General features: G+C 34.7%; 2 protein-coding genes across 5 annotated transcripts in view; both read right to left on the reverse strand.

The window, feature by feature from the left end:
• Positions 1 to 4,439, reverse strand: part of LOC133633723 (protein FAM83B-like) — a 21,281-nt gene extending 16,842 nt beyond the window's left edge. The window contains exons 1-2 of the mRNA XM_062026375.1: positions 4,117 to 4,439; positions 3,575 to 4,047 (exon numbers count right to left, since the gene is read on the reverse strand). Coding sequence (XP_061882359.1) covers positions 3,575 to 4,024 — 450 coding nt within the window. The 5' untranslated portion in view covers positions 4,025 to 4,047; positions 4,117 to 4,439. The remainder of the gene's footprint in view (positions 1 to 3,574; positions 4,048 to 4,116) is intronic.
• Positions 4,440 to 4,582: 143 nt separating this feature from the next.
• The window catches only part of LOC133633727 (myomesin-2-like), a 127,032-nt gene continuing 106,614 nt past the window's right edge, over positions 4,583 to 25,000 (reverse strand). For all 4 annotated transcript variants that reach the window (XM_062026384.1, XM_062026383.1, XM_062026381.1 and 1 more), the window contains exons 17-33: positions 23,906 to 24,020; positions 23,676 to 23,835; positions 23,504 to 23,610; positions 23,398 to 23,442; positions 23,185 to 23,321; positions 18,116 to 18,260; positions 16,088 to 16,147; positions 14,005 to 14,072; positions 13,820 to 13,933; positions 13,661 to 13,748; positions 13,551 to 13,589; positions 9,147 to 9,252; positions 8,650 to 8,813; positions 8,552 to 8,588; positions 6,300 to 6,322; positions 6,124 to 6,179; positions 4,583 to 5,758 (exon numbers count right to left, since the gene is read on the reverse strand). In XM_062026384.1, coding sequence (XP_061882368.1) covers positions 4,955 to 5,758; positions 6,124 to 6,179; positions 6,300 to 6,322; positions 8,552 to 8,588; positions 8,650 to 8,813; positions 9,147 to 9,252; positions 13,551 to 13,589; positions 13,661 to 13,748; positions 13,820 to 13,933; positions 14,005 to 14,072; positions 16,088 to 16,147; positions 18,116 to 18,260; positions 23,185 to 23,321; positions 23,398 to 23,442; positions 23,504 to 23,610; positions 23,676 to 23,835; positions 23,906 to 24,020 — 2,268 coding nt within the window. In that variant the 3' untranslated portion in view covers positions 4,583 to 4,954. The remainder of the gene's footprint in view (positions 5,759 to 6,123; positions 6,180 to 6,299; positions 6,323 to 8,551; positions 8,589 to 8,649; positions 8,814 to 9,146; positions 9,253 to 13,550; positions 13,590 to 13,660; positions 13,749 to 13,819; positions 13,934 to 14,004; positions 14,073 to 16,087; positions 16,148 to 18,115; positions 18,261 to 23,184; positions 23,322 to 23,397; positions 23,443 to 23,503; positions 23,611 to 23,675; positions 23,836 to 23,905; positions 24,021 to 25,000) is intronic.

A 25,000-nucleotide genomic window follows, 5' to 3' on the forward strand; every position in this document is an offset into this window, starting at 1 on the left:
TGTTTGTATTTTTTTATCCATCTATCTTCTTCCGCTTATCCGAGGTCGGGTCGCGGGGGCAGCAGCCTAAGCAGGGAAGCCCAGACTTCCTTCTCCCCAGCCATTTGGTCCAGCTCCTCCCAGGGGGATCATATATATATATATATATATATATATATATATATATATATATATATATATATATATATATATATATATATATATATATATATATAGATAGATATATATATATATAGATGTGTGTGTAATATACATTATATATATGTGAAATATATATATAGATATAGATGTATAGATGTGTGTGTAATATATATAGAAATATAGATATGTGTATAATATATAGATGTGTGTGTAATATATATAGATATATAGATATGTGTATAATATATAGATGTGTGTGTGTAATATATATATAGATGTGTGTATAATATATACTATATATATGTGATTTATATATATATTTAGATACATAGATGTGTGTGTATAATATATACTATATATATGTGATTTATATATATATTTAGATACATAGATGTGTGTGTAATATATATATATATATATATATATATATATATATATATATATATATATATATATATATATATATATATATATATATATATATATATATATATGGATAGATAGATGTGTGTGTAATATACATTATATATATGTGAAATATATATATATAGATATAGATATATAGATGTGTGTGTAATATATATAGATATATAGATATGTGTATAATATATAGATGTGTGTATAATATATACTATATATATGTGATTTATACATATATTTAGATACATATATGTGTGTGTAATATATATATATATATATATATATATATATATATAGGTGTGTGTGTATAATATATGTATAAATAGAGATACATATTATATTTGATATATGTATATATATATATATATATATATATATATATATATATATATATAAAAAATACATAGATATAATTTATATATATTGTACGATATATACATATATATATTATACATAATATATTTATTTATATATTAATTTATATAACACGTATATATTTTGTTTGTATTTGTTTATTAAAATAAAAAGTGCAAAGAAAAAAAATAAATAAATAAAATAAAAAATAAAAAAGTGCAAAAAAAAATAAAAAAAATAATAAAAAAATATATTAAAAAAACAAATTAAAAAACAAAACAAAAAAAAACAAAAAAACACATATTTAGGACAGAGTCTTGTAAATATGTTATGAAGATGCCAGCAAGACCCATGATGCATTGCGTTACCACGCAACACTTTCAAGCCCTATAGGGCCAGTTTCGTTTTTTTTTTAAATTTTTAAATTTTTATTTATTTATTTATTTTTTTAAATTTTTTTTGGGTAATGTTCCAATCCGGGCTGTGTTTATTTTGTCCCTAGAACAGAAGATGCGGGCCGCACTTTGGACACCCCTGGTTTAAAGGTCGTCGACGGTCCGTCCCACAAAACCACAAAAGAGCTACGAGCCCAGAAATCATAATTTTTTTAAATCAAAATTAGCACACAAGTTCAACCTTTTCCTCCAGTTGTGTGAATTTAGACATGAGTTGTGTATCTACGGAGGACAACAATTTGGTCCTGATCCAAAAAGTGATCGGAACGCTTTGTCCTCATGTTGCCATGGTGACGACGTAAACACATCCAAACACGTGTTGTTTGACGAACGAGCAACATTATGCACGGGGATGGGGACCAATTATTGCTACTCAACAATAACAATTTACCGTACTTTTGTGTGTGCTAATAGATATTGTTTATGATAATAAAATGTATTAGTTTATTATTGCAACATTTATTAATGAGCTGACTATGCTAACCGCTGTCCAGATGCTATCTTGTTTTATTTATAACCACATCTCTGAGTCTCATTTACAGTCGCATGTCCCAGGTGTTGGATGGCGGTAGTGTATAGTTTATGTTGGTCAGTCTGTTGCGCCCTACAAAGTGTTCGTACTGTAAGTATTGTGCTTATTACGCACCAGCTGTTTGATTGTAATGTGCGTCTTCGTTGTAGTTGTCATTGGCGGTAGTGTATAGTTTATGTTGGTCAGTCTGTCGCGCCCTACAAAGTGTTCGTACTGTAAGTATTGTGCTTATTACGCACCAGCTGTTTGATTGTAATGTGCGTCTTAGTTGTAGTCGTCATTGGCGGTAGTGTATAGTTTATGTTGGTCAGTCTGTCGCGCCCTACAAAGTGTTCGTACTGTAAGTATTGTGCTTATTACGCACCAGCTGTTTGATTATAATGTGCGTCTTAGTTGTAGTCGTCATTGGCGGTAGTGTATAGTTTATGTTGGTCAGTCTGTCGCGCCCTACAAAGTGTTCGTACTATAAGTATTGTGCTTATAACGCACCAGCTGTTTGATTGTAATGTACGTCTTAGTTGTAGTCGTCATTGGCGGTAGTGTATAGTTTATGTTGGTCAGTCTGTCGCGCCCTACAAAGTGTTCGTACTGTAAGTATTGCGCTTATTACGCACCAGCTGTTTGATTGTAACGTGCGTCACAGTTTTAGTTTTCATTAATACATTTGGAGGTGTTAAAATCGCCATGTAAACTTGCTAATGCTAGTCATTAGCATCAAGCTAGTGCATTGAGTCAACCACTTTGATACTGCTCAAGGTGGAGGACAGAGTTAAACAACTTGCACTGAGCCTAGTCTATAAAATCCGCTACACCTCCCTGATACCGAAGTACATGTCAAACTACTTCCTTAACGTAAATGACCGCCATAACCACAACACCAGGGGGTGCTCCACTAACCACGTTAAACCCAGATTCCGAACTAACAAAGGTCTTAACTCATTCTCTTTCTATGCCACATCAATGTGGAATGCGCTCCCAACAGGTATAAAAGAAAGGGCATCTCTATCCTCCTTCAAAACCGCTATAAAAGTTCACCTCCAGGCAGCTACAACCCTAAACTAACACCCTCCCCGGATTGCTAATAATCAAATGTAAACAATCAAATGCAGATTCTTTTTCTTATGCCTTCTGATCTCTCTCTCTCTCTCTCTCTCTCTCTATGTCCACTACTTGATGTCCATATCCCCACCCCCCCACCCCACCCCCCCTCCACACTCCTGATTGTAAATAATGTAAATAATTCAATGTGATTATCTTGTGTGATGACTGTATTATGATGATAGTATATATGATAGTATATATCTGTATCATGAATCAATTTAAGTGGACCCCGACTTAAACAAGTTGAAAAACTTATTCGGGTGTTACCATTTAGTGGTCAATTGTACGGAATATGTACTTCACTGTGCAACCTACTAATAAAAGTCTCAATCAATCAATCAATTGATAAATTGCAACATTATGTTGAGATACGTTGGCTGATGGAGTTGAATAAAGTATCAGTGCTGCTGGAGGGATCGCAGACGTCACACGCAAACCAGGTACCAAAACATGGCACTGTTGGATTCTACGTGAATCCGTGCCCGGCACTACCAGCGGGATTTGGTTTGTGACTTATAAGTACCATATTCAGTACCCATCCCGAATTGTGCACGTGACTCATGAGGCTCACCTGCTTGGCCTCCTGGATCTGCTTGCGGACCACCTCCTTGATGGTGGGGGTGTTGAGTCTGGGCGGGTGGAACAGCAGGCTGATGCTGGTGTCCAGGTCATCCAGCTTGACCTCAGGCCAGCCCAGGTCCAGGTCCGGCACCTCCTCGTCGGACTCCACGGGGAAGTAGGTGGACGGGTTCGGCTCGCCTCCCAACGGCCGCCGCCCCTCCGGATCGTCCTCCACGACGGGCACCTCGGCATTGTCCAGGATGAAGAGGATCTCCTCCTCGGACAGGAAGTGGCTGATCTGCTCCGCCTGCAGGAAGTCCTCGTAGGCGGTTTTCCCGCCGCACAGCAGAGCGTAGATTGCCAGACGGTAGGACTCCTTGTAGTGCGGCTGGACGTAGGGCGGGCATTCGTCGTCCTTCAGCGACGATATGCACGACAAGTTGGACTCGTTGGACGCCATGACTGCACTTGACCCGATGAAGACTAGATAGACCACAAGCAGGTCAGTCACCTCCAGAATCTACTCAAAGTCCACTTCGCCTATGTGCATACCTTCAAGGCTACAAGTCCACTTGATGTTCCCTCATGAGGTCTTTGGATCGCATCACCCCAGCATGGTTCTTCCTATTCGTCCACTTCTTTCTGGAAAGTGAACGTGGTGCTGCCAGAGCCACTAATACGTTAAGCAAAGATGTGGAACCAGTCTGTCGAGTGCGAGTAAACATGAGGCGAGTCTCACGCCGTCACACATCCCAACACTTGGTCAACACACCCGCTCATCCTCGCGGAAGGAGACGCACTTACTCGGTTTTGGTCCGGCCGGCCTCAGGTCTCCTGAGAGGACTCGGAGAGTTGTGATGTGAAGTCCTGCATCGTGTCCCGCGTACGAGGTGTGGATCAGCCTGTTGTACCTGCTGTGCACACACACACACACACACACAGTGACAGGCCACGCCCACTTTCCTGCAGGCCCGGAGCAGGTTTGTTCAGCCAGCAGCCGGAGAGATGACACCACTCACAAAGACCACGTTGATACGTCAGGTATGGTTTATTGGGGGGGGGGGGGAAGCAGGAAGTCACACATCCAAAAACATCCCAGATGTAGAAGAAGAAACTTGCTAAGCTGCTAACTCGCAGGACTCGGGTTTACTTCCTGTCAGCTGACTACTCGGGAGGACTTTCTAACGGTGGCACAAACCAAAACTGTTCATCACATTTCAGTACCCCCAATGAATCAAGGCATTCCACTACCACGGACGAGTGGAAGGTGCATCTTTGAACACGTATCAGAAACATCTGCTAGCAACCGCCGTAAAAGTTCAGTTTTTACTTTTTCAAACTTTCAACTTTAACTTCTGCAGTCATGCTAAAACTCGCGGGCGAGCGTCGCCTACTTCCTGGCTGGGGTTGGAGACTTCACCAATCTGGACGGGGTGGGAGACTTGGTGCTGCGAGCAGGGGAGGAGGATGGGGACTTTGGGGGTGCAGTTGGGGCCTTTGCCGAAGGAGTCGGAGACTTGACTCCTGGAGATAGCGGGGTAGTGGCTGGAGATTTCGGAGCCGGGGTCGGAGATTTCGGGGGAGCCGGGGTCGGAGATTTCGGGGCCGGGGTTGGAGATTTCGGGGCCGGGGTTGGGGATTTCGGGGCCGGGGTTGGGGATTTCACAGCTGGGGTTGGAGATTTCGGGGTCGAAGGTGGGGATTTCGGAGCTGGGGTTGGAGATTTCGGGGCTTCGGTTGCAGATTTCGGGGCTTCAGTTGCAGATTTCGGGGCTGCGGTTGGAGATTTCGGGGCTGCGGTTGGAGATTTTGAGGTTGGAGTTGGGGATTTCGGGGCCCGGGTTGGAGATTTACGGGTAGGCGACTTGGAGGGGGGTGTAGGGGACTTAGGACGCCCAGGAGTGACGACGGGCGTGGCCATTTTGGGCTGCCCCAGCTTGGCCTCGGGGATTTTGTCGCCGGGCCTGTACACGCTGACGGTGATCTCAACAAACTCGCCGCCGTACTTGTTGCGCACGTTGATGCTGTACTTGCCGGAGTCTTCGGGCGTCACTTGGTTGATGACCATGCTGGCAAACTTACCGCCGTCGAACGTGATCCTGGTATGCTCGTTGGAGGCCACTTCCTGTTCGTTCTTGAACCAGGTGACCTCGGGAGTGGGCTCTCCCCACACGGTGCAGGTCAGACTCAGGGACTAGAAGAAACCAAAGGTCAATGAGTGTTCTCATGTGTACGGGCAACACCAGCACCGATTTGGTAACAACGAACACCTGCCGGCATGCTAATTGTAGGTAATCCAATGCATTTTGACCTTATAGCTTACAGGTGCACCACACCCCGTGAACCACTACCCGAGCAACATGTTTACATGCATGTTTTGTTGAGTGGAATGAAGCTGATGTGCTCTTTGTGTCCACATCTGCCTCACACCAACTTTAGGAGGGTGTGGCGTGTTTACTTCCTGTCGCAGCTCCGGCCCGGTCTCTTCGGAATGCTGCCGGGGAACTTGAGCTTTACCTGAAGCCAACAAGTCAAGGTGTGAGCACGCCATGCACCCACCTTCTGCTCCATGATGGTGACCACGTCAGGCAGACCGCCCATCACTCTGCCGCGGTCTGAGGGGACACAAGGCGCACGTGGACTTGGGATTCAGGACCACAAGACATCGGCCAGACCTCAGAGAGATCAAACTTCCCAATGTTGCAAAAAAAGGAGGCGAAGGTTGAAATACTCACTTTTCTCTGCAAAGGCAGCCGCCCTGAAGGGGAAGACAATCACACAAGTGGGAAGAGTGGAAGTATTGATCAGTTACAACAGAGTAAATATTGATAGGTAATAACATTGTAAATATTGATAGGTAATAATATTGTAAATATTGATAAGTTATAACATTGTAAATATTGATAAGTTAAAACATTGTAAATATTGATAGGTAATAACACTGTAAATATTGTTAGGTAACAACCTTGCAAATATTGGTAGGTAATAACATGGTAAATATTAATAGGTAATAACATTGTAGGTATTGATAGGTAATAATATGGTAAATATTGATAGGTAATAACATGGTAAATATTGATAGGTGATAACATTATAAATATTGACAGGTAATAATGACATTGTAGGTATTGGTAGGTAATGATATGGTAAATATTGATAGGTAATAACATGGGAAATATTAATAGGTAATACAATTGTAAATATTGATAGGTAATAACATTGTAAATATTGATAGGTAATAACATTGTACATATTGATAGGTTATAACATTGTACATATTAATAGGTAATAACATGGTAAATATTGATAGGTAATAACATGGTAAATATTGATAGGTAATAACATTGTAGGTATCGATAGGTAATAACAGGGTAAATATTGATAGGTGATAACATGGTAAATATTGACAGGTAATGACATTGTAAATATTGATAGGTAATGACATTGTGAATATTGATAGGTAATAACATGGTAAATTTTGATAGGTAATAACATGGTAGATATTGATAGGTAATAACATTTTAAATATTGATAGGTAATATTGTAAATATTGATAGGTAATAATATTGTAAATATTAATAGGTCATAACATTGTAAATATTGATAGGTAATATGGTAAATATTGATAGGTAATATGGTACATATTGACAGGTAATATTATAAATGTTGATAGGTTATAAGATTGTAAATATTGATAGGTAATAACATGGTAAATATTGATAGGTAATAACATGGTAAATATTGATAGGTAATAACATAGTAAATATTGACAGGTAATATTATAAATATTGATAGGTAATAATATTTTAAATATTGATAGGTAATAACATTGTAAATATTGACAGGTAATGACATTGTAAATATTGATAGGTAATACCATTTTAAATATTGATATGTAATAACATTGTAAATATTGATAGGTAATATTGTAAATATTGATAGGTTATAAGATTGTAAATATTGATAGGTAATACCATTTTAAATATTGATATGTAATAACATGGTAAATATTGATAGGTAATATTGTAAATATTGATAGGTTATAAGATTGTAAATATTGATAGGTAATAATATTGTAAATATTGATAGGTAATAACCTCGTAAATATTGATTGGTAATAATATTGTAAATATTGATAGGTAATACCGGTAATATTGTAAATATTGATAGATAATAACATGGTAAATATTGACAGGTAATAACATGGTAAATATTGACAGGCAATAACATGGTAAATATTGATAGGTTATAAGATAGTAAATATTGATAGGTAATAATATTGTAAATATTGATAGGTAATAACCTTGTAAATATTGATAGGTAATAATATTGTAAATATTGATAGGTAATAACCTTGTAAATATTGATAGGTAATAACATTGTAAATATTGATAGGTAATAACATTGTAAATATTGATAGGTAATATGGTAAATATTGATAGGTAATAACATTGTAAATATTGATAGGTAATATTGTAAATATTGATAGGTTATAAGATTGTAAATATTGATAGGTAATAATATTGTAAATATTGATAGGTAATAACCTTGTAAATATTGATAGGTAATAATATTGTAAATATTGATAGGTAATACCGGTAATATTGTAAATATTGATAGATAATAACATGGTAAATATTGACAGGTAATAACATGGTAAATATTGACAGGCAATAACATGGTAAATATTGATAGGTCATAAGATAGTAAATATTGATAGGTAATAACCTTGTAAATATTGATAGGTAATAATATTGTAAATATTGATAGGTAATAATATTGTAAATATTGATAGGTAATAATATTGTAAATATTGATAGGTAATAACATTGTAAATATTGATAGGTAATAACATTGTAAATATTGATAGGTAATAATATTGTAAATATTGATAGGTAATAACATTGTAAATATTGATAGGTAATAACATTGTAAATATTGATAGGTAATAAGTATGAAATATGTATTTATGAAAGAAATGACTCACTTGAGTCTCAGGTACTCTTCGTAGGCGTCAGTGTACGCTGCAGAGAAAGAAGGTATTTGATGAAATTGTAAGTTGGACATGACACGTTGAAGCCTCACCCTGTCCAGAGAGGTCAAAGGTCCTGGAGTGAGTCTTCACGCCGTCATAGATCTCCATGGTGTAGAGACCCTTCTCCCTGTCCGAGGGGTCGCACACTTGCATCCAGGCCATCTCCGACGTGCCGCCGATCCTCATCTTTTCGGAGGAGGCGATCTTGCTCTCCCTGTAGAGGACGACAGCGCGGTCACGTGTTCGCCATCACACTTTTGGCGGCGTTAGTCGACACGTCAGGTGACTTCCTGTCCGTCAAAACTCCACAAAAACTTGTTTTATTTGACTAGTTTGTCTGCCGGGCTTGCTGCCGACACGCGTCTCCACCTACAGGCCTGGAGGGGTACTAAGGGTTTTAGGACTAAGGAAAGGTTCAAGAAGGACCACCTGGCCGACCAGGGCAGACTTGGTCTTTGGGAGGCGGGGCTTAAAGGGAGCATTTGGAAAGTTGACAACTTGTGTGGAGTTTTTTGACAAAAACCTGCTGGATTTGAAGGCAACCTACCTGTGCTTCCATACGGTCTTCATCTCCTCCGTGTAGTAGTTCATGTAGCACTGCAGACGGATGCCCTCCGGAGTACACTGGAGCACTATGTCAGAGGCCGACTCACCTGGAATGACATCAATATAAATACACTGGCCATCGTTTATACCAGGGGTCACCAACGCGGTGCCCGCGGGCACCAGGTAGCCCGTAAGGACCAGATGAGTAGCCCGCTGGCCTGTTCTAAAAATAGCTCAAATAGCAGCACTTACCAGGGAGCTGCCTCTATTTTTTAAATGTTATTTATTTACTAGCAAGCTGGTCTCGCTTTGCCCGACATTTTTAATTCTAAGAGAGACAAAACTCAAATAAAATTTGAAAATCCAAGAAAATATTTTAAAGACTTGGTCTTCACTTGTTTAAATAAATTCATTAATTGTTTTACTTTGCTTCTTATAACTTTCAGAAAGACAATTTTAGAGAAAAAATACAACCTTAAAAATGATTTTAGGATTTTTAAACACATATACCTTTTTACCTTTTAAATTCCTTCCTCTTCTTTCCTGACAATTTAAATCAATGTTCAAGTAAATTTTTTTTTTTTATTGTAAAGAATAATAAATACATTTTAATTTAATTTTTCATTTTAGCTTCTGTTTTTTCGACGAAGAATATTTGTGAAAAATTTCTTCAAACTTATTATGATTAAAATTCAAAAAAATTATTCTGGCAAATCTAGAAAATCTGTAGAATGAAATTTAAATCTTATTAAAAAATTTTTTTGTTATATATAGAAGAAATAATGATTTGTCTTTGTTAGAAATATAGCTTGGTCCAATTTGTTATATATTCTAACAAAGTGCAGATTGGATTTTAACCTATTTAAAACATGTCATCAAAATTCTAAAATTAATCTTAATCAGGAAAAATTACTAATGATGTTCCATAAATTCTTTTTTGTAATTTTTTCAAAAAGATTCGAATTAGCTAGTTTTTCTCTTCTTTTTTTCGGTTGAATTTTGAATTTTAAAGAGTCGAAATTGAAGATAAACTATGTTTCAAAATGTAATTGTAATTTTTTTCGTGTTTTCTCCTCTTTTAAACTGTTCAATTAAGTGTAAATATCATTAATTATTAATAATAACATAGAGTTAAAGGTCAATTGAGCAAATTGGCAATTTCTGGAAATGTATTTAAGTGTGTATCAAACTGGTAGCCCTTCGCATTAATCACTACCCAAGAAGTAGCTCTTGCTTTCAAAAAGGTTGGTGACTCCTGGTTTATACTGTATATGCTTTACACATATATTTTTATATATATATCCATCAAAAGGTTCAGAGAATCTGGAGAAATCACTGCACGTAAGCCATGATATTACGGACCTTCTATCCCTCAGGCAATACTGCATCAAAAAGCGACATCAGTGTGTAAAGGATATCACCACATGGGCTCAGGAACACTTCAGAAACCCACTGTCAGTAACTGCAGTTGGTCGCTACATCTCTAAGTGCAAGTTAAAACTCTACCATGCAAAGCAAAAGCCATTTATCAACAACACCCAGAAATGCCGCCGGCTTCGCTGGGCCCGAGCTCATCTAAGATGGACTGCTGCAAAGTGGAAAAGTGTTCTGTGGTCTGACGAGTCCACATTTCAAATGGTTTTTGGAAACTGTGGACGTCGTGTCCTGCGGACCAAAGAGGAAAAGAACCATCCGGATTGTTATAGGCGCAAAGTTGAAAAGCCAGCATGTTAACACTTTTTAGGGCGCAACAACAACAAAAAACTATACACTACTGCCATCTAACGTCTTGGACTTGCATCTGTAATTTCTATTTAATCTCATACTTTTTAGATAATTAGAGGTGACAGAGCTTTCGCCGCTGCTGCTCCCAAGCTCTGGAACGACCTACCTCTGAGTGTTAGACAAGCCGCCTCTCTTCCTGTTTTTAAATCTCTCTTAAAAACATACTTTTATTCCATGGCTTTTAACACTGAGTGATATCCATCCTGCAATGGCGCCCCATAATACACCTGCTGTCAACCTGTTTTTATGTTTTTATGTTATATTTATTTATTTTGTATCGTGTTCTGTTTGTGTTGTGTTGTGTTTGCTCGGTTCTCGTATTATCTTTGAACCTGCCCATTGTACAGCACTTTGGCTACCCCTGTGGTCAATTTTAAATGTGCTTTATAAATAAAGTTGATTTGATTTGATTTAATAAAAGAAGATATAACACAGTAGTGATCATAATTATCTCTTTATTAATAGTTTTTAAATAAAAAACTTTTTTTTTGAATATTAAAAAAAATGTATGACTTGACTTTGCTATTGACATTAGCAAGTTTACATGGCGATTTCAACACCTCCACATTTGGTAATAAAAACTACAACTAAGATGCATGTTACATTCAAACAGCTGGTGCGTAATAAGTACAATATTTACAGCGCTAACACTTTTTAGGATTTCATCATTAATTATATAAATTGTTTTAAGTAGATTGTCGATTTTTCAGTAAAAACTTTACATTTACAAAATTTTACTGTAAAATATAGCTTTTAAAAAAAAGTTTTTACAAAATTTTACGGTAAATGGAAAAACAGTACAACTGTTTTTTAGGGGGGATTTTTTTACGGAAAAACCTGGCAGCTTAGTTCCCAGAATTTTTGAGTTAAATTGATGTTTTTTACAACATTATAATGTTCATGGAAAAACAGTACAAGTTACTTTTTTTATTCTGGCAACTTAGCTGCCAGTTTTTCTACCGTAAAAACAAATGTACCCTTTTTCCATTTACAGTAATACACCGTTAAAAACAACAACCGTAGATTTTACAGTCAAAAACTGGCAGCTCAGTCACAGAATTTTAACGCAAAAAAAAAAAAACAGTAGTAGTTTTTTTCCATTGACAGTAATGTGCAGTAAAGAACAACGTAAAATGTATTGTCATTTTTATTAATTTGATGGGTAGTTGGTTGTAACTGTCAGAATAATTGTATCTAAGTTACCACCAAACTTTGTGTTTCAATGAGTTGACAAAAACTGTCTTTGATCCTGCCAACAAGAAGGCTTGTAAAACTCCACTGTGTAGGATGGGAAGCAACATGAAGGTGTTCTGTTTCTTTGATGTATTATAATCCACAGAAATATCTTGTCTTGACCCGAGAACCACAAAGCGGAGAGAAAGCAGGACCTGCCCAAGTTCCAGGCACCTCTTCTTTGAACTGTTTTACGACCTCTTCTTTGAACCGACCTTTTCTTCGAACTGTTTTGTAATCAAAGGCGACGGCTGTTTACGACCCCCCGTCCCTTTAGAAACAGCTGTTGCCATGCAATCAGGGAAAGTCCAAACAAAAGAGGAGGCGTACAATCTTTCGCCAGAGCGTGTTGGAACACTGTACAAGGGTATGGGTGTACGCGCTCTCCTAAATTGGGCCACAATTTAATTCTGTCTCTGTTTAATTCCTTGCTTCTTGTCTTGTTTAATAGATGTCATCAGTGTTTGAACCTGACAGTGACGTTAAGTATTTTTTATTTATTTTTATTAAGACAAAAACATGTTTGGAAAGTATGATAAATATACTGTAATTTTGTTGCAATATCGGATGGTAGAATAATTGTAAGTTATCACAAAAAACTTTGTGTTGAAATGAGTTCCAGGCAAGAAGACAAAAGCTTTCTTTGAAACCTACCAAGAGTAAGGCTCGTGAAACTCTACTGTGTAGGGGGGTGGGGGGGTGTTCTTTCATGTATGGTAATCAACAGAAGGATGTTGTTCTGGCCCAAGGACTTCAGAGCGGAGAGATGACAGGATCTGCCTAATTTCCAGACGACCTCTTTTTGAAGTATTTTGCGAACTCTTTTTTAATTATTTTATGGAACTCTTTTTGAACTATTTTACGAACTCTTTTTGAACTGACCTTTCCTGTGAATTAGTTTACGACCTTTTCTGTGAGCGTTTTGCGACCTTTGTCCTTTGGAAACAAAGGTGGCCATGTGGTCGGGGAGGGTCCAAAATAAAAGAAGGGGGCACGCAATCTTTTGGCAGAGCGTGCTGGAGACTGTACGAGAGTACAGTGTGTCCAGGCGTGTCTCCTCAATTGAGTCCAAATTGAATTCTGTCTCTGTTTAATTCTTTGCCTCTTGTCTTGTTTAATAAATGTCATCAGTGTTTGAACCTGACATCGGATGCTATTAAAGCTTAAAAGGTATGCAATTTCAAGCAGTACGTATATTTTTTTTTGTCAAAATGACAAAAATAATTAAAGTTAGTGAGAAAATATGAAGTACTTTATTGACACATATCACTTCCAGGTGTTTGCGGGCCACATCTGGCCCCCGGGCCTTGAGTTTGACACCTGTGGTCTTAGCCTTTAAAGATTTCTAAATGGCGCCCCGGCTTTCCAACACGCTGGTGAGACCTACCGGCATTCCTGGCGATGGCGTTGATGATGTCATCGAAGACTGCCAATCAGAGAGACAGAGAGGGGGTCAAACATGGCGCCTGACATGCTGACGTCACCAACAGGAAGTACCTTGTCCTGAAATGTCATACGTGGACGTGTCCTTTCCGCGTTCGTCGCCGACCACGGCCTTGTAGACGCCCTGGTCCTTCCTGGAGAACTACAACATTCCCCCCGGGGGCGTTAAGAACCCGTGCAGCGGCAGCAACCTGACGGCGCTCGGCGGCTCACCAGCGGGATGGGAAGAGCGCAGGCCCCCGACGTGACGCTGGGCGGGCTCTCCGGAAGTATCTCGGAGTCCTCCTTGTACCAGTGGAAGGTGGTCTCCTTCTTCACGTTGGCCAGCTGAAAGACGACACACAGGCGTTGGCGGGAAGGGCGAGTCAAGACGGACTACAGTGCGGACTACGGGAGACCTTGCAGGCCAGCATCACGGTGCAGTCCTCGGTCACCACGAAGTTCAGCGCCTCGGAGAAGTGTGCACCTGGAAGGACAAACCGTCAGGTATCGAGTCAGCAGTTCCAGTGATTATATGGTTTTTCAGGGCCGATACCGATTATTAGTAGTCAAACGCCGATAAGCGATATATCGATTATGAGTAAAAGCTATTTAAAGATGAATATTATATGTCAGTAATAGGGTTGTTCCGATACTAATATTTTGCAACATATTTCGATACTTTTCTAATTAAAGGGCACCACAAAAAATGGCATTATTGTCTTTATTTGAACAAAACATCTTAGGGTACATGAAACATATGTTTATTATTGCAATTTAGTCCTTAAATAAAATAGTGAACATACAAGACAACTTGTCTTTTAGTAGTAAGTAAACAAACAAAGACTCCTAATTAGTCTGCTGACGTATGCAGTAACATATTGTGTCATTCATACACCTATTATTTTGTACACATTATAAAGGACAAGCTGTAAAAAATGATTATTAATCCACTTGTTCATTTACTGTTAATATCTGCTTATTTTCTGTTTTAACATGTTCTATCTACACTTCTGTTCAAATGTAATAATCACTTATTCTTCTCTTCTTTGATAGTTTTGGATGATACCACACATTTAGGTATCGACCCGATACCAAGTAGTTACAGGATCATACATTGGTCATATTCAAAGTCCTCATGTGTCCAGGGACGTATTTACTGACTTTATAAACATAATATGAATTTAAAAAAAGAGAAAACAATTTTTATGATCCTAAAAAATATCGATAAATATATATAAATAAATATATATAAATAAAAAAATAAAAAAATTAAAAAAAATAAAAAAAATAAAAATATATACGTATATATATATATTTTTAATAAATTAAGAAAATAAAAAAATTAAATTAAAATAAATATATATACTGTATATATATATATATATATATATATATATATATATATATATATATATATATATATATATATATATATATATAATTTGTAATATTTTTAAAATTTATATATATATTTATTTATATATATTTATCAATATTCTTTAGCATCAAAAAATCTTTTTTCCTTTTTTTTAAATTCATATTTTGTTTATAAAGTCATATATATATATATATATATATATATATATATATATATATATATATATATATATATATATATATATATATATATATATATATATATGGATAATACTTTATTGATTCCTTCAGGAGAGTTCCCTCAGGAAAAAAATTAAAATTCCAGCAGCAGTGTACAGAGTTGTGATCGAATTTAAAAAGTAAAAAGTAAATAATGGGGGTATAAATGGAAACAAAATAGAAATATATATATATATATATATATATATATATATATATATATATATATATATATATATATATATATATATATATATATATATATATATATACTGTATATTATGACTAAAGTGGTGAATCTGTATTTTCATTTTTTTTGGGGGACAATTCAGTTCAGAAACATACTCAGTATCAATTTTACTTGAAATATACTTTTCCACCACTTGTGGCAGTAATGACAACATCCAACAAACAGAAGACGCTTCAAGTTTCTTAAGCGCAAAAATTATGACTAAAGTGGTGAATCTGTATTTTCCTTTTTTTGGGGGGACAATTCAGTTCAGAAACATATCTCCGTATCAATTTTACTTGAGCACAACATAATTGCATATATATATATATATATATATATATATATATATATATATATATATATTTTAATCAGTTATTTAAGAGTCCTTTCTGGTTAGTACTTATTTTTCTAATCAGCCTGACCTAAGCCTAAGTTTTATGTGTAAAATAAATATTACTCTTTGTGATGAACACATGGTTTGAACTGTAATTATGAATGAGCATTCATATCAAGGGTGCGATGACTGATTTGGTGGGAATATTTGAGTGGGGGTCCCGGGCCCCTCTGTAGTGGAAAAGTTGTAATTGTTTTCTTTTGGTTAGGAATTTTCAACATAAACCTTCAATCTTAGGGAACATGCTTCCAGTTCTCTGAAAGTGTGTTATTCTTGCCTTGCTTCCTGACGTACTCTCTCCTCTGGAACTCCGCCTCCTTCACGGCGGCGAGGAAGACTGCAAGCAGAAAGCAGAAAAAAAATGCAGCGTAAGACAAAATGAAGGCTGGATTTCAATCAGGAATCTTTGCCCCAATTAAAGACCATATTAGTGCGTACAGTTCCACTTTTAGGCACTGGCCAGATTCACAGACATGATCTACAAAAAAAACAGTGTCAATCTCAAGGCCCGGGGCCAGATCTGGCCCGCCATTTCTTTTTACTAAATATATTCAACTTTCCATTTTGACAGAGAAAATACCAAACTGCAAGAAATTTCATGTTGTTCAAATTTGATCAAATATTAATGAGCAAACAATTTTTTGTTAAAAATCTAAATAAGTTCTTAAATATTGGCTTGAGTCAGGATTTTAAAGCAAGTTATCCACAGTAAAAAAAAATTTTTTTACCATAAAAAACCTGTAGGTCAGTCGCCAAAATTTTACCATAAATGAATACAAATCTGGTATCGTTTTTCCATTCATAGCAGGGGGTGTCCAAACTACGACATGTGGCCCACCCATACAAATCTTTACTGACACAATCCGAACAACCTTCCCTAGTCATGGTGCAAAAAAAAAATGCAACTAACATAAATGTCAACACACATGTTTACACATAACACAACCTGCTCACAGAACTTTGTGGATATTATGAAAAACGTCCAAACACCATACAAATCTTTAATGACACAATCCGGACAACCTTCCCTAGTCATGGTGCAAAAAAAAAAAAAAATGCAACTAACATAAATGTCAACACACATGTTCACACATAACATAACCTGCTCACGGAACTTTGTGGATATTATCAAAAACGTCCAAACACCATACAAATATTTAATGACACAATCCAAACAACCTTCCCTAGTCATGGTGCAAAAAATAAAAAAAATAAAAATGCAACTAAAATAAATGTCAACACGCATGTTCACACATAACACAACCTGCTCACTGAACTTTGTGGATATTACGAAAAACATCCAAACATCATACAAATCTTTAATGACACAATCCAAACAACCTTCCCTAGTCATGGTGCAAAAAAAAAAAATGCAATTAACATAAATGTCAACACACATGTTCACACATAACACAACCTGCTCACGGAACTTTGTGGATATTATTAAAAACGTCCAAACACCATACGCATATTTAATGACACAATCCAAACAACCGTCCCTAGTCATGGTGCAAAACAATTTTTTTAATTCCACCTTACATAAATGTCAACACACATGTTCACACATAACACAACCTGCTCACTGAACATTTTGGATATTATGAAAAACGTCCAAACACCATACAAATCTTTAATGGCACAATAATAATAATAATAATAATAATGGATTAGATTTATATAGCGCTTTTCTAGACACTCAAAGCGCTTCACAGAGAAGTGAGAACCCATCATTCATATTTACAACTCATTCATTCATCATTCATTCTCCGGTGTGAGCGGCACCGGGGGCAAGGGTGAAGTGTCCTGCCCAAGGACACAACGGCAGCGATTTTGGATGGTAAGATTCGAACAACCTTCCCTAGTCATGGTGCAAAAAATATATTACAAAAAACGTCCAAACACCATGCAAATGTTCAAAAAGACCAATGCAACACTACTCATGTTTGGTGCATTTTAAGAGGTTGTCACGGAAGTAAACAAGGTAGGAGTAGAACTTTTTATACTCTTAATACAGATTTTTTAGCCCAATGCGGCCCCCAAGTCAAAGAGTTTAGACACCCCCTGATTTATAGTAATACACCGTAAAATTATAGATTTTGCAGTAAAAACTGCGATACTTTTTTTTCCATTTATATGCTGTAAAAGAAAATGTTTACATTTGAGAGTAAAATGTTGTCAGTTTTTTTTACTGTAAAAGTCACATATGTTTTTACAGCGTATATAAAAAGCATGTATATAATATGTGATGAATAATGAGACAATGTGAGGGCAGTAAAAAGGACTTTGACAAAGTGAGCCAGTTTACCGTCTCCGACCAGGACCAGAGAGCTCTGTGCCTTGGCTTTGCCGTCGTGGATCTGGACCGTGTACGTGCCCTCGCTGGCCCTGGTGAAATTGTCCACGGTCATCTGAATGACGCCCGTGGCCACGTCGTGACTCATCTTGTGGCCCTGCCAGCAACACCAGAAAACACTTTTTCTACTCAAGTTTGTTAAAATTGTTCAAATATGGAAGTTAATTTGTGTCTTTATCACAATTTTTTTTTTTTACACTGAATTTATGTAACTGATTTTTGTATTTTTTTTTTTACATCAAATCATGCTGACAGTTTCAATGAATAAAAATATGTGAGCAAAATACAGTGTTTTAAAATGAAGTGTGTAAAAATATTTGTATACAAATTCAGTGTTTCAAAAAGCAAGACCCTTCTGGTAAAGGATTTTTTTACACTGAATGTTTCTGCAGTAATTGTTTTTAAACTGAATTTTAATAAACTGAATTTTTTTAAACTACATTTTTCTGTACTGAATTTTTTTTACACTGAATTTTTTTTACACTTATTGTTTCTGCAGTAATTGTTTTTAAACTGAATTTTTTTAAACTAAATTCTCCTGCACCGAATTTATTTTGCAGTGAATGTTTTAACACAAAATCTTTATACACCAATTTTTTTTTGCACAGAATTTTATTTTTACACAAATTTTTTCTGCACTGAACATTTCTGCAGGGAATATTTTTACAAAGATTTTTTTATACACTGAATTTTTTTTTTACACTGAATTTTTCTGCAGTAAATGTTTTTACACTGAAATTTTAACACAACATTTTTCTGCATTAATTGTTTATAGACACTGAATTTCTTTACACTGAATTTTATTTTTACAACATTTTTCTGCACTCAACATTTCTGCAGGGAATGTTTTTACAAAGATTTTTTTATACACTGAATTTTTTTATACACTGAATTTTTTTTACACTGATTTTTTTTAGACTGAATTTATTTACACTGAATTTTTTTGCAGTAAATGTTTTTACACTGAAATTTTAACACTAAATGTTTCTGCATTAATTGATTATTGACTGAATTTTTATACACTACATTTTTTCAAACTGAATTCTCCTGAACCGAATTTATTTTGCAGCGAATGTTTTAACACTGAATTTTTATACACTGAATTTTTTTTACACTGAATTTTATTTTTACACTAAATTTTTCTGCACTGAACATTTCCGCAGGGAATGTTTTTACAAACATTTTTTTATACACTGAATTTTTTTTACACGGAATTTTTCTGCAGTAAATGTTTTTACACTGAAGTTTTTAACACTAAATGTTTCTGCATTAATTGTTTTTATACACAGAATTTTTTTACACAGAATTTTATTTTTACACAAAAATTTTCTGCACTGAACATTTCTGCAGGGAATGTTTTTTCAAAGAGTTTTTTATACACTTAATTTTTTTTACACTGAATTTTTTTTAAACTGAATTTTTTTTACACTGAATTTTTCTGCAGTAGATGTTTTTACACTGACATTTTAATACTAAATGTTTCTGCATTAATTGTTTATAGACTGATTTTTTTTAAACTAAATTTTCCTGCACGAAATGTTTTTGCAGCGAATGTTTTAACACAACATTTTTATTCACTGAATTTTATTTTTACACTAAATTTTTCTGCAGTGATTGTTTTTAGACCGACATTTTATACAAATAATAAAAACAATTTTTTAAACTACATTTTCTGTACTATATTTTTCTGCAGTAAATGTTTTTACACTGAATTTTTAACACTAAATGTTTTGCATTAATTGTTTATAGACTGAATTTTTATACACAGAATTTTTTTTACACAGAATTCTATTTTTACACAAAATTTTTCTGCACTGAACATTTCTGCAGAGAATGTTTTTTTAAAGACTTTTTTATACACTGAATTTTTTTTACACTGAATTTTTTTTAAACTTAACTTTTTTTACACTGAATTTTTCTGCAGTAAATGTTTTTACACTGACATTTTAACACTAAATGTTTCTGCATTAATTGTTTATAGACTGAATTTTTTAAACTAAATTTTCCTGCACCAAATTTTTTATACACTGAATTTTATTTTTACTCAAAATGTTTCTGCAGTGATTGTTTTTAGACCGACATTTGTAAATGTTTTTACACTGAAATTTTAACACTAGATGTTTCTGCATTAATTGTTTATAGACTGAATTTTTATACACAGAATTTTATTTTTACACAAAATTTTTCTGCACTGAACATTTCTGCAGAGAATTTTTTTTCAAAGATTTTTTTATACACAGAATTTTTTTTAAACTGAATTTTTTTACACTGAATTTTTCTGCAAGTAGATGTTTTTACACTGACATTTTAACACTAAATGTTTCTGCATTAATTGTTTATAGACTGATTTTTTTTAAACAAAATTTTCCTGCACCAAATGTTTTTGCAGCGAATGTTTAAACACAACATTTTTATTCACTGAATTTTATTTTTACACTAAATTTTTCTGCAGTGATTGTTTTTAGACCGACATTTTATACAAATAATAAAAACAATTTTTTCAACTACATTTTCTGTACTATATTTTTCTGCAGTAAATGTTTTTACACTGAATTTTTAACACTAAATGTTTTGCATTAATTGTTTATAGACTGAATTTTTATACACAGAATTTTTTTTACACAGAATTCTATTTTTACACAAAAATTTTCTGCACTGAACATTTCTGCAGAGAATGTTTTTTCAAAGACTTTTTTATACACCGAATTTTTTTTACACTCAATTTTTTTTAAACTTAATATTTTTTACACTGAATTTTTCTGCAGTAAATGATTTTACACTAAAATTTTAACACTAAATGTTTCTGCATTAATTGTTTATAGACTGAATTTTTTAAACTAAATTTTCCTGCACCGAATTTTTTATACACTGAATTTTATTTTTACTCAAAATTTTTCTGCAGTGATTGTTTTTAGACCGACATTTTATACAAATAATTAAAAAAAAAATTTAAACTACATTTTCTGTACTATATTTTTCTGCAGTAAATGTTTTTACACAGAATTTTTAACACTAAATGTTTCTGCATTAATTGTTTATAGACTGAATTTTTATACACAGAATTTTTTTACACAGAATTTTATTTTTACACAAAATTTTTCTGCACTGAACATTTCTGCAGAGAATGTTTTTTCAAAGACTTTTTTATACACTGAATTTTTTTTACACTGAATTTTTTTTACACTGAATTTTTCTGCAGTAAATGTTTTTACACTGAAATTTTATTACTAAATGTTTCTGCATTAATTGTTTGTAGACTGAATTTTTTAAACTAAATTTTCCTGCACCAAATGTTTTTGCGGCAAATGTTTTAACACAACATTTTTATTCACTGAATTTTATTTTTACACTAAATTTTTCTGCAGTGATTGTTTTTAGACCGACATTTTATACAAATAATAAAAACAATTTTTTAAACTACATTTTCTGTACTATATTTTTCTGCAGTAAATGTTTTTACACTGAATTTTTAACACTAAATGTTTTGCATTAATTGTTTATAGACTGAATTTTTATACACAGAATTTTTTTTACACAGAATTTTATTTTTACACAAAATTTTTCTGCACTGAACATTTCTGCAGAGAATGTTTTTTCAAATACTTTTTTATACACTGAATTATTTTTTTACACTGAATTTTTTTTAAACTGAATTTTTTTTACACTGAATTTTTCTGCAGTAAATGTTTTTACACTGAAATTTTAACACTAAATGTTTCTGCATTAATTGTTTATAGACTGAATTTTTTAAACTAAATTTTCCTGCACCAAATATTTTATACACTGAATTTTATTTTTACACTAAATTTTTCTGCAGTGTTTGTTTTTAGACCGACATTTTATACAAATAATTAAAAAAAAAAATTTAAACTACATTTTCTGTACTATATTTTTCTGCAGTAAATGTTTTTACACTGAATTTTTAACACTAAATGTTTCTGCATTAATTGTTTATAGACTGAATTTTTATACACAGAATTTTTTTTACACAGAATTCTATTTATACACAAAATTTTTCTGCACTGAACATTTCTGCAGAGAATGTTTTTTCAAAGACTTTCATACACCAGATTTTTTTTACACTCAATTTTTTTTAAACTTAATTTTTTTTACACTCAATTTTTCTGCAGTAAATGTTTTTACACTAAAATTTTAACACTAAATGTTTCTGCATTAATTGTTTATAGACTGAATTTTTTAAACTAAATTTTCCTGCACCAAATTTTTTATACACTGAATTTTATTTTTACTCAAACATTTTCTGCAGTGATTGTTTTTAGACCGACATTTGTAAATGTTTTTACACTGAATTTTTAACACTAGATGTTTCTGCATTAATTGTTTATTGACTGAATTTTTATACACAGAATTTTATTTTTACACAAAATTTTTCTGCACTGAACATTTCTGCAGAGAATGTTTTTTCAAAGATTTTTTTATATACTGAATTTTTTTGAAACTGAATTTTTTTTACACTGAATTTTTGTGCAGTAAATGTTTTTACACTGAAATTTTAATACTAAATGTTTCTGCATTAATTGTTTATGGACTGAATTTTTTAAACTAAATCTTCCTGCACCAATTTTTTTTGCAGCGAATGTTTTAACACAACATTTTTATTCACTGAATTTTATTTTTACACTAAATTTTTCTGCAGTGATTGTTTTTAGACCGACATTTTATACAAATAATTAAAAAAAAATTTCAAACTACATTTTCTGTACTATATTTTTCTGCAGTAAATATTTTTACACTGTATTTTTAACGCTAAATTTTTTGCATTAATTGTTTTTAGACTGAATTTTTATACACTGATTTTTTTTTAAACAGCATTTTTCTGCCCTGAATTTTTTGGCAGTGAATGTTTTTACACAAAATGTTTTTATTCAGATTTTTTTACACACTCTACTTTAAAAGAGTGTATTTTAACAAATGGAGTTTTTAAACACACCAAAAAGCTTTGCTAACAAAGACGGGACTTAACGTCCGCGTGCAAAGATGGAAAGGGAATTGAACGTCACCTCGCCGCTGGTCACTTCCTTGTCGTTGACGACAAATCTGTACGACAACGACGGCGAGATCTTCACGGCCTGCACCCAGAAGCGCACGTGACCTTTCTCCAAGACCTCGTAGTTGAGGCCGTGCTTCAGAGGGACGACTGCATGTGGACAAAAGGCCGGCGGGTTAGTCGGTGACCACGTGGCGCCACCCGGTGGCCGAGCGGCGACACTCACCGGGGTTCCTGATGGCTTGGCTGAGCTCCAGCATGGCGTTCAGTGCTGCGGAGGGAGAAGATCAACGCACGAGTAGTGGACGGCGTCACGCGAGCTGCGAGCTTACCGTCTTCAGTCAGGGTGTGGCTGGCCGACACGCCGTCCGTGTCGGTGACGACCACGGAGTAGCGACCCAAATCGTCCTTATCGGGGTTGATGAAACTCAGTCTGGAGCTGCAGACGGACAATTTTTCTAGAAACCGTGTCAGACAAAACGGCGGGAGGAGCAGCGAGCTTACGTGCGGCCCTTGGTGGTGACTGCGATACGAGGACATTCCCCGATGGGCTTGTAGTTCTTGGACCAGACAAAGTCGGAGGTAGCGCTGATATCGGAGGCTTCCAGAGACAGGAAGATGTCGCCCGTCTCTTCATCCACGCCCGCCACGATCTCCTTGGTGCCTGGCCGCGCCGATGAGGTTCAGATTTGTACACACTTTGAAGGTTTTTTTTTTTACTCTGGAGTTCTTACCTGGAGGGAGTCTGGCACAGATGGCCTCGGTCACCATGGAGGGTTTACCGATGCCGTGCGCGTTGACGGTCCGGACTCTGAAGACGTATGACTCCCCCTCCTCCAGGTCAGTCACCTGCAAAGACAAGTTGCTCTCACCTGTCGGGCTTTCCCTTTCATGTCATCCATTGTGGCAAGATAGTAGCTGCCACACCTTAAAAATTAGTGTTATTTTTATTTTTTATGTCAAAACAAAATAAAGTAATTTAATGTAGTATAGTGTCCGGAGAAGAGACGCTCTTTTTATCTTTTATTGCCAATTTTATGCTAACAATAGGCCCAATTCCAACATTATTCCCCTCGTAGACGGTGTGTTCACAGACCATGGGAAAAATTAACATCATAACACACTAACATACACATTAAAACCAGTTAAGTGATATATATATATATATATATATATATATATATATATAAATATATTTATATATTAGGGCTGTCAAAGTTAACGCGATAATAACGCTTTAACGCTTTTTTAGTTATTGATGAGCCACAAGCGAGAAACTAGCGAGCAGAAATGACAAAGAAAAGTGTACATTATAGAAATAGCAGGTTTAAACAACATATTAGCCGCCACACCTTTAAAATTAATGTTTTTTTTAATTTTTTTTACGTGAAAACAAAATAAAGTAATTTAATGTACTGTAGCGTCCAGAACAAGACGCTCTTTTTAGCTTTTATTCCTGATTTTATGCTAACAACAGGCCCAATTCCAACAAGTATTCCCTCCGTAGACACACAACACTTCCTCATTCTCTGCCGACACAGTGTGTTCACAGACCATGGGAAAAATGAACATCATAGCGCACTAACATACACATTTTGAAGTTATATATATATATATATATATATATATATATATATATATATATATATATATATATATATATATATATATATATATATATATATATATATATATATATATATATATATATTAGGGCTGTCAAAGTTAACGCGATAATAACGCTTTAACGCTTTTTTAGTTATTGATGAGCCACAAGCGGTAAACTAGCGAGCAGAAATGTACAAAGAAAAGTGTACATTATAGAAATA

This window comes from Entelurus aequoreus, linkage group LG18 (assembly GCF_033978785.1).
Source record: "Entelurus aequoreus isolate RoL-2023_Sb linkage group LG18, RoL_Eaeq_v1.1, whole genome shotgun sequence".
Lineage (NCBI taxonomy): Eukaryota > Metazoa > Chordata > Actinopteri > Syngnathiformes > Syngnathidae > Entelurus > Entelurus aequoreus.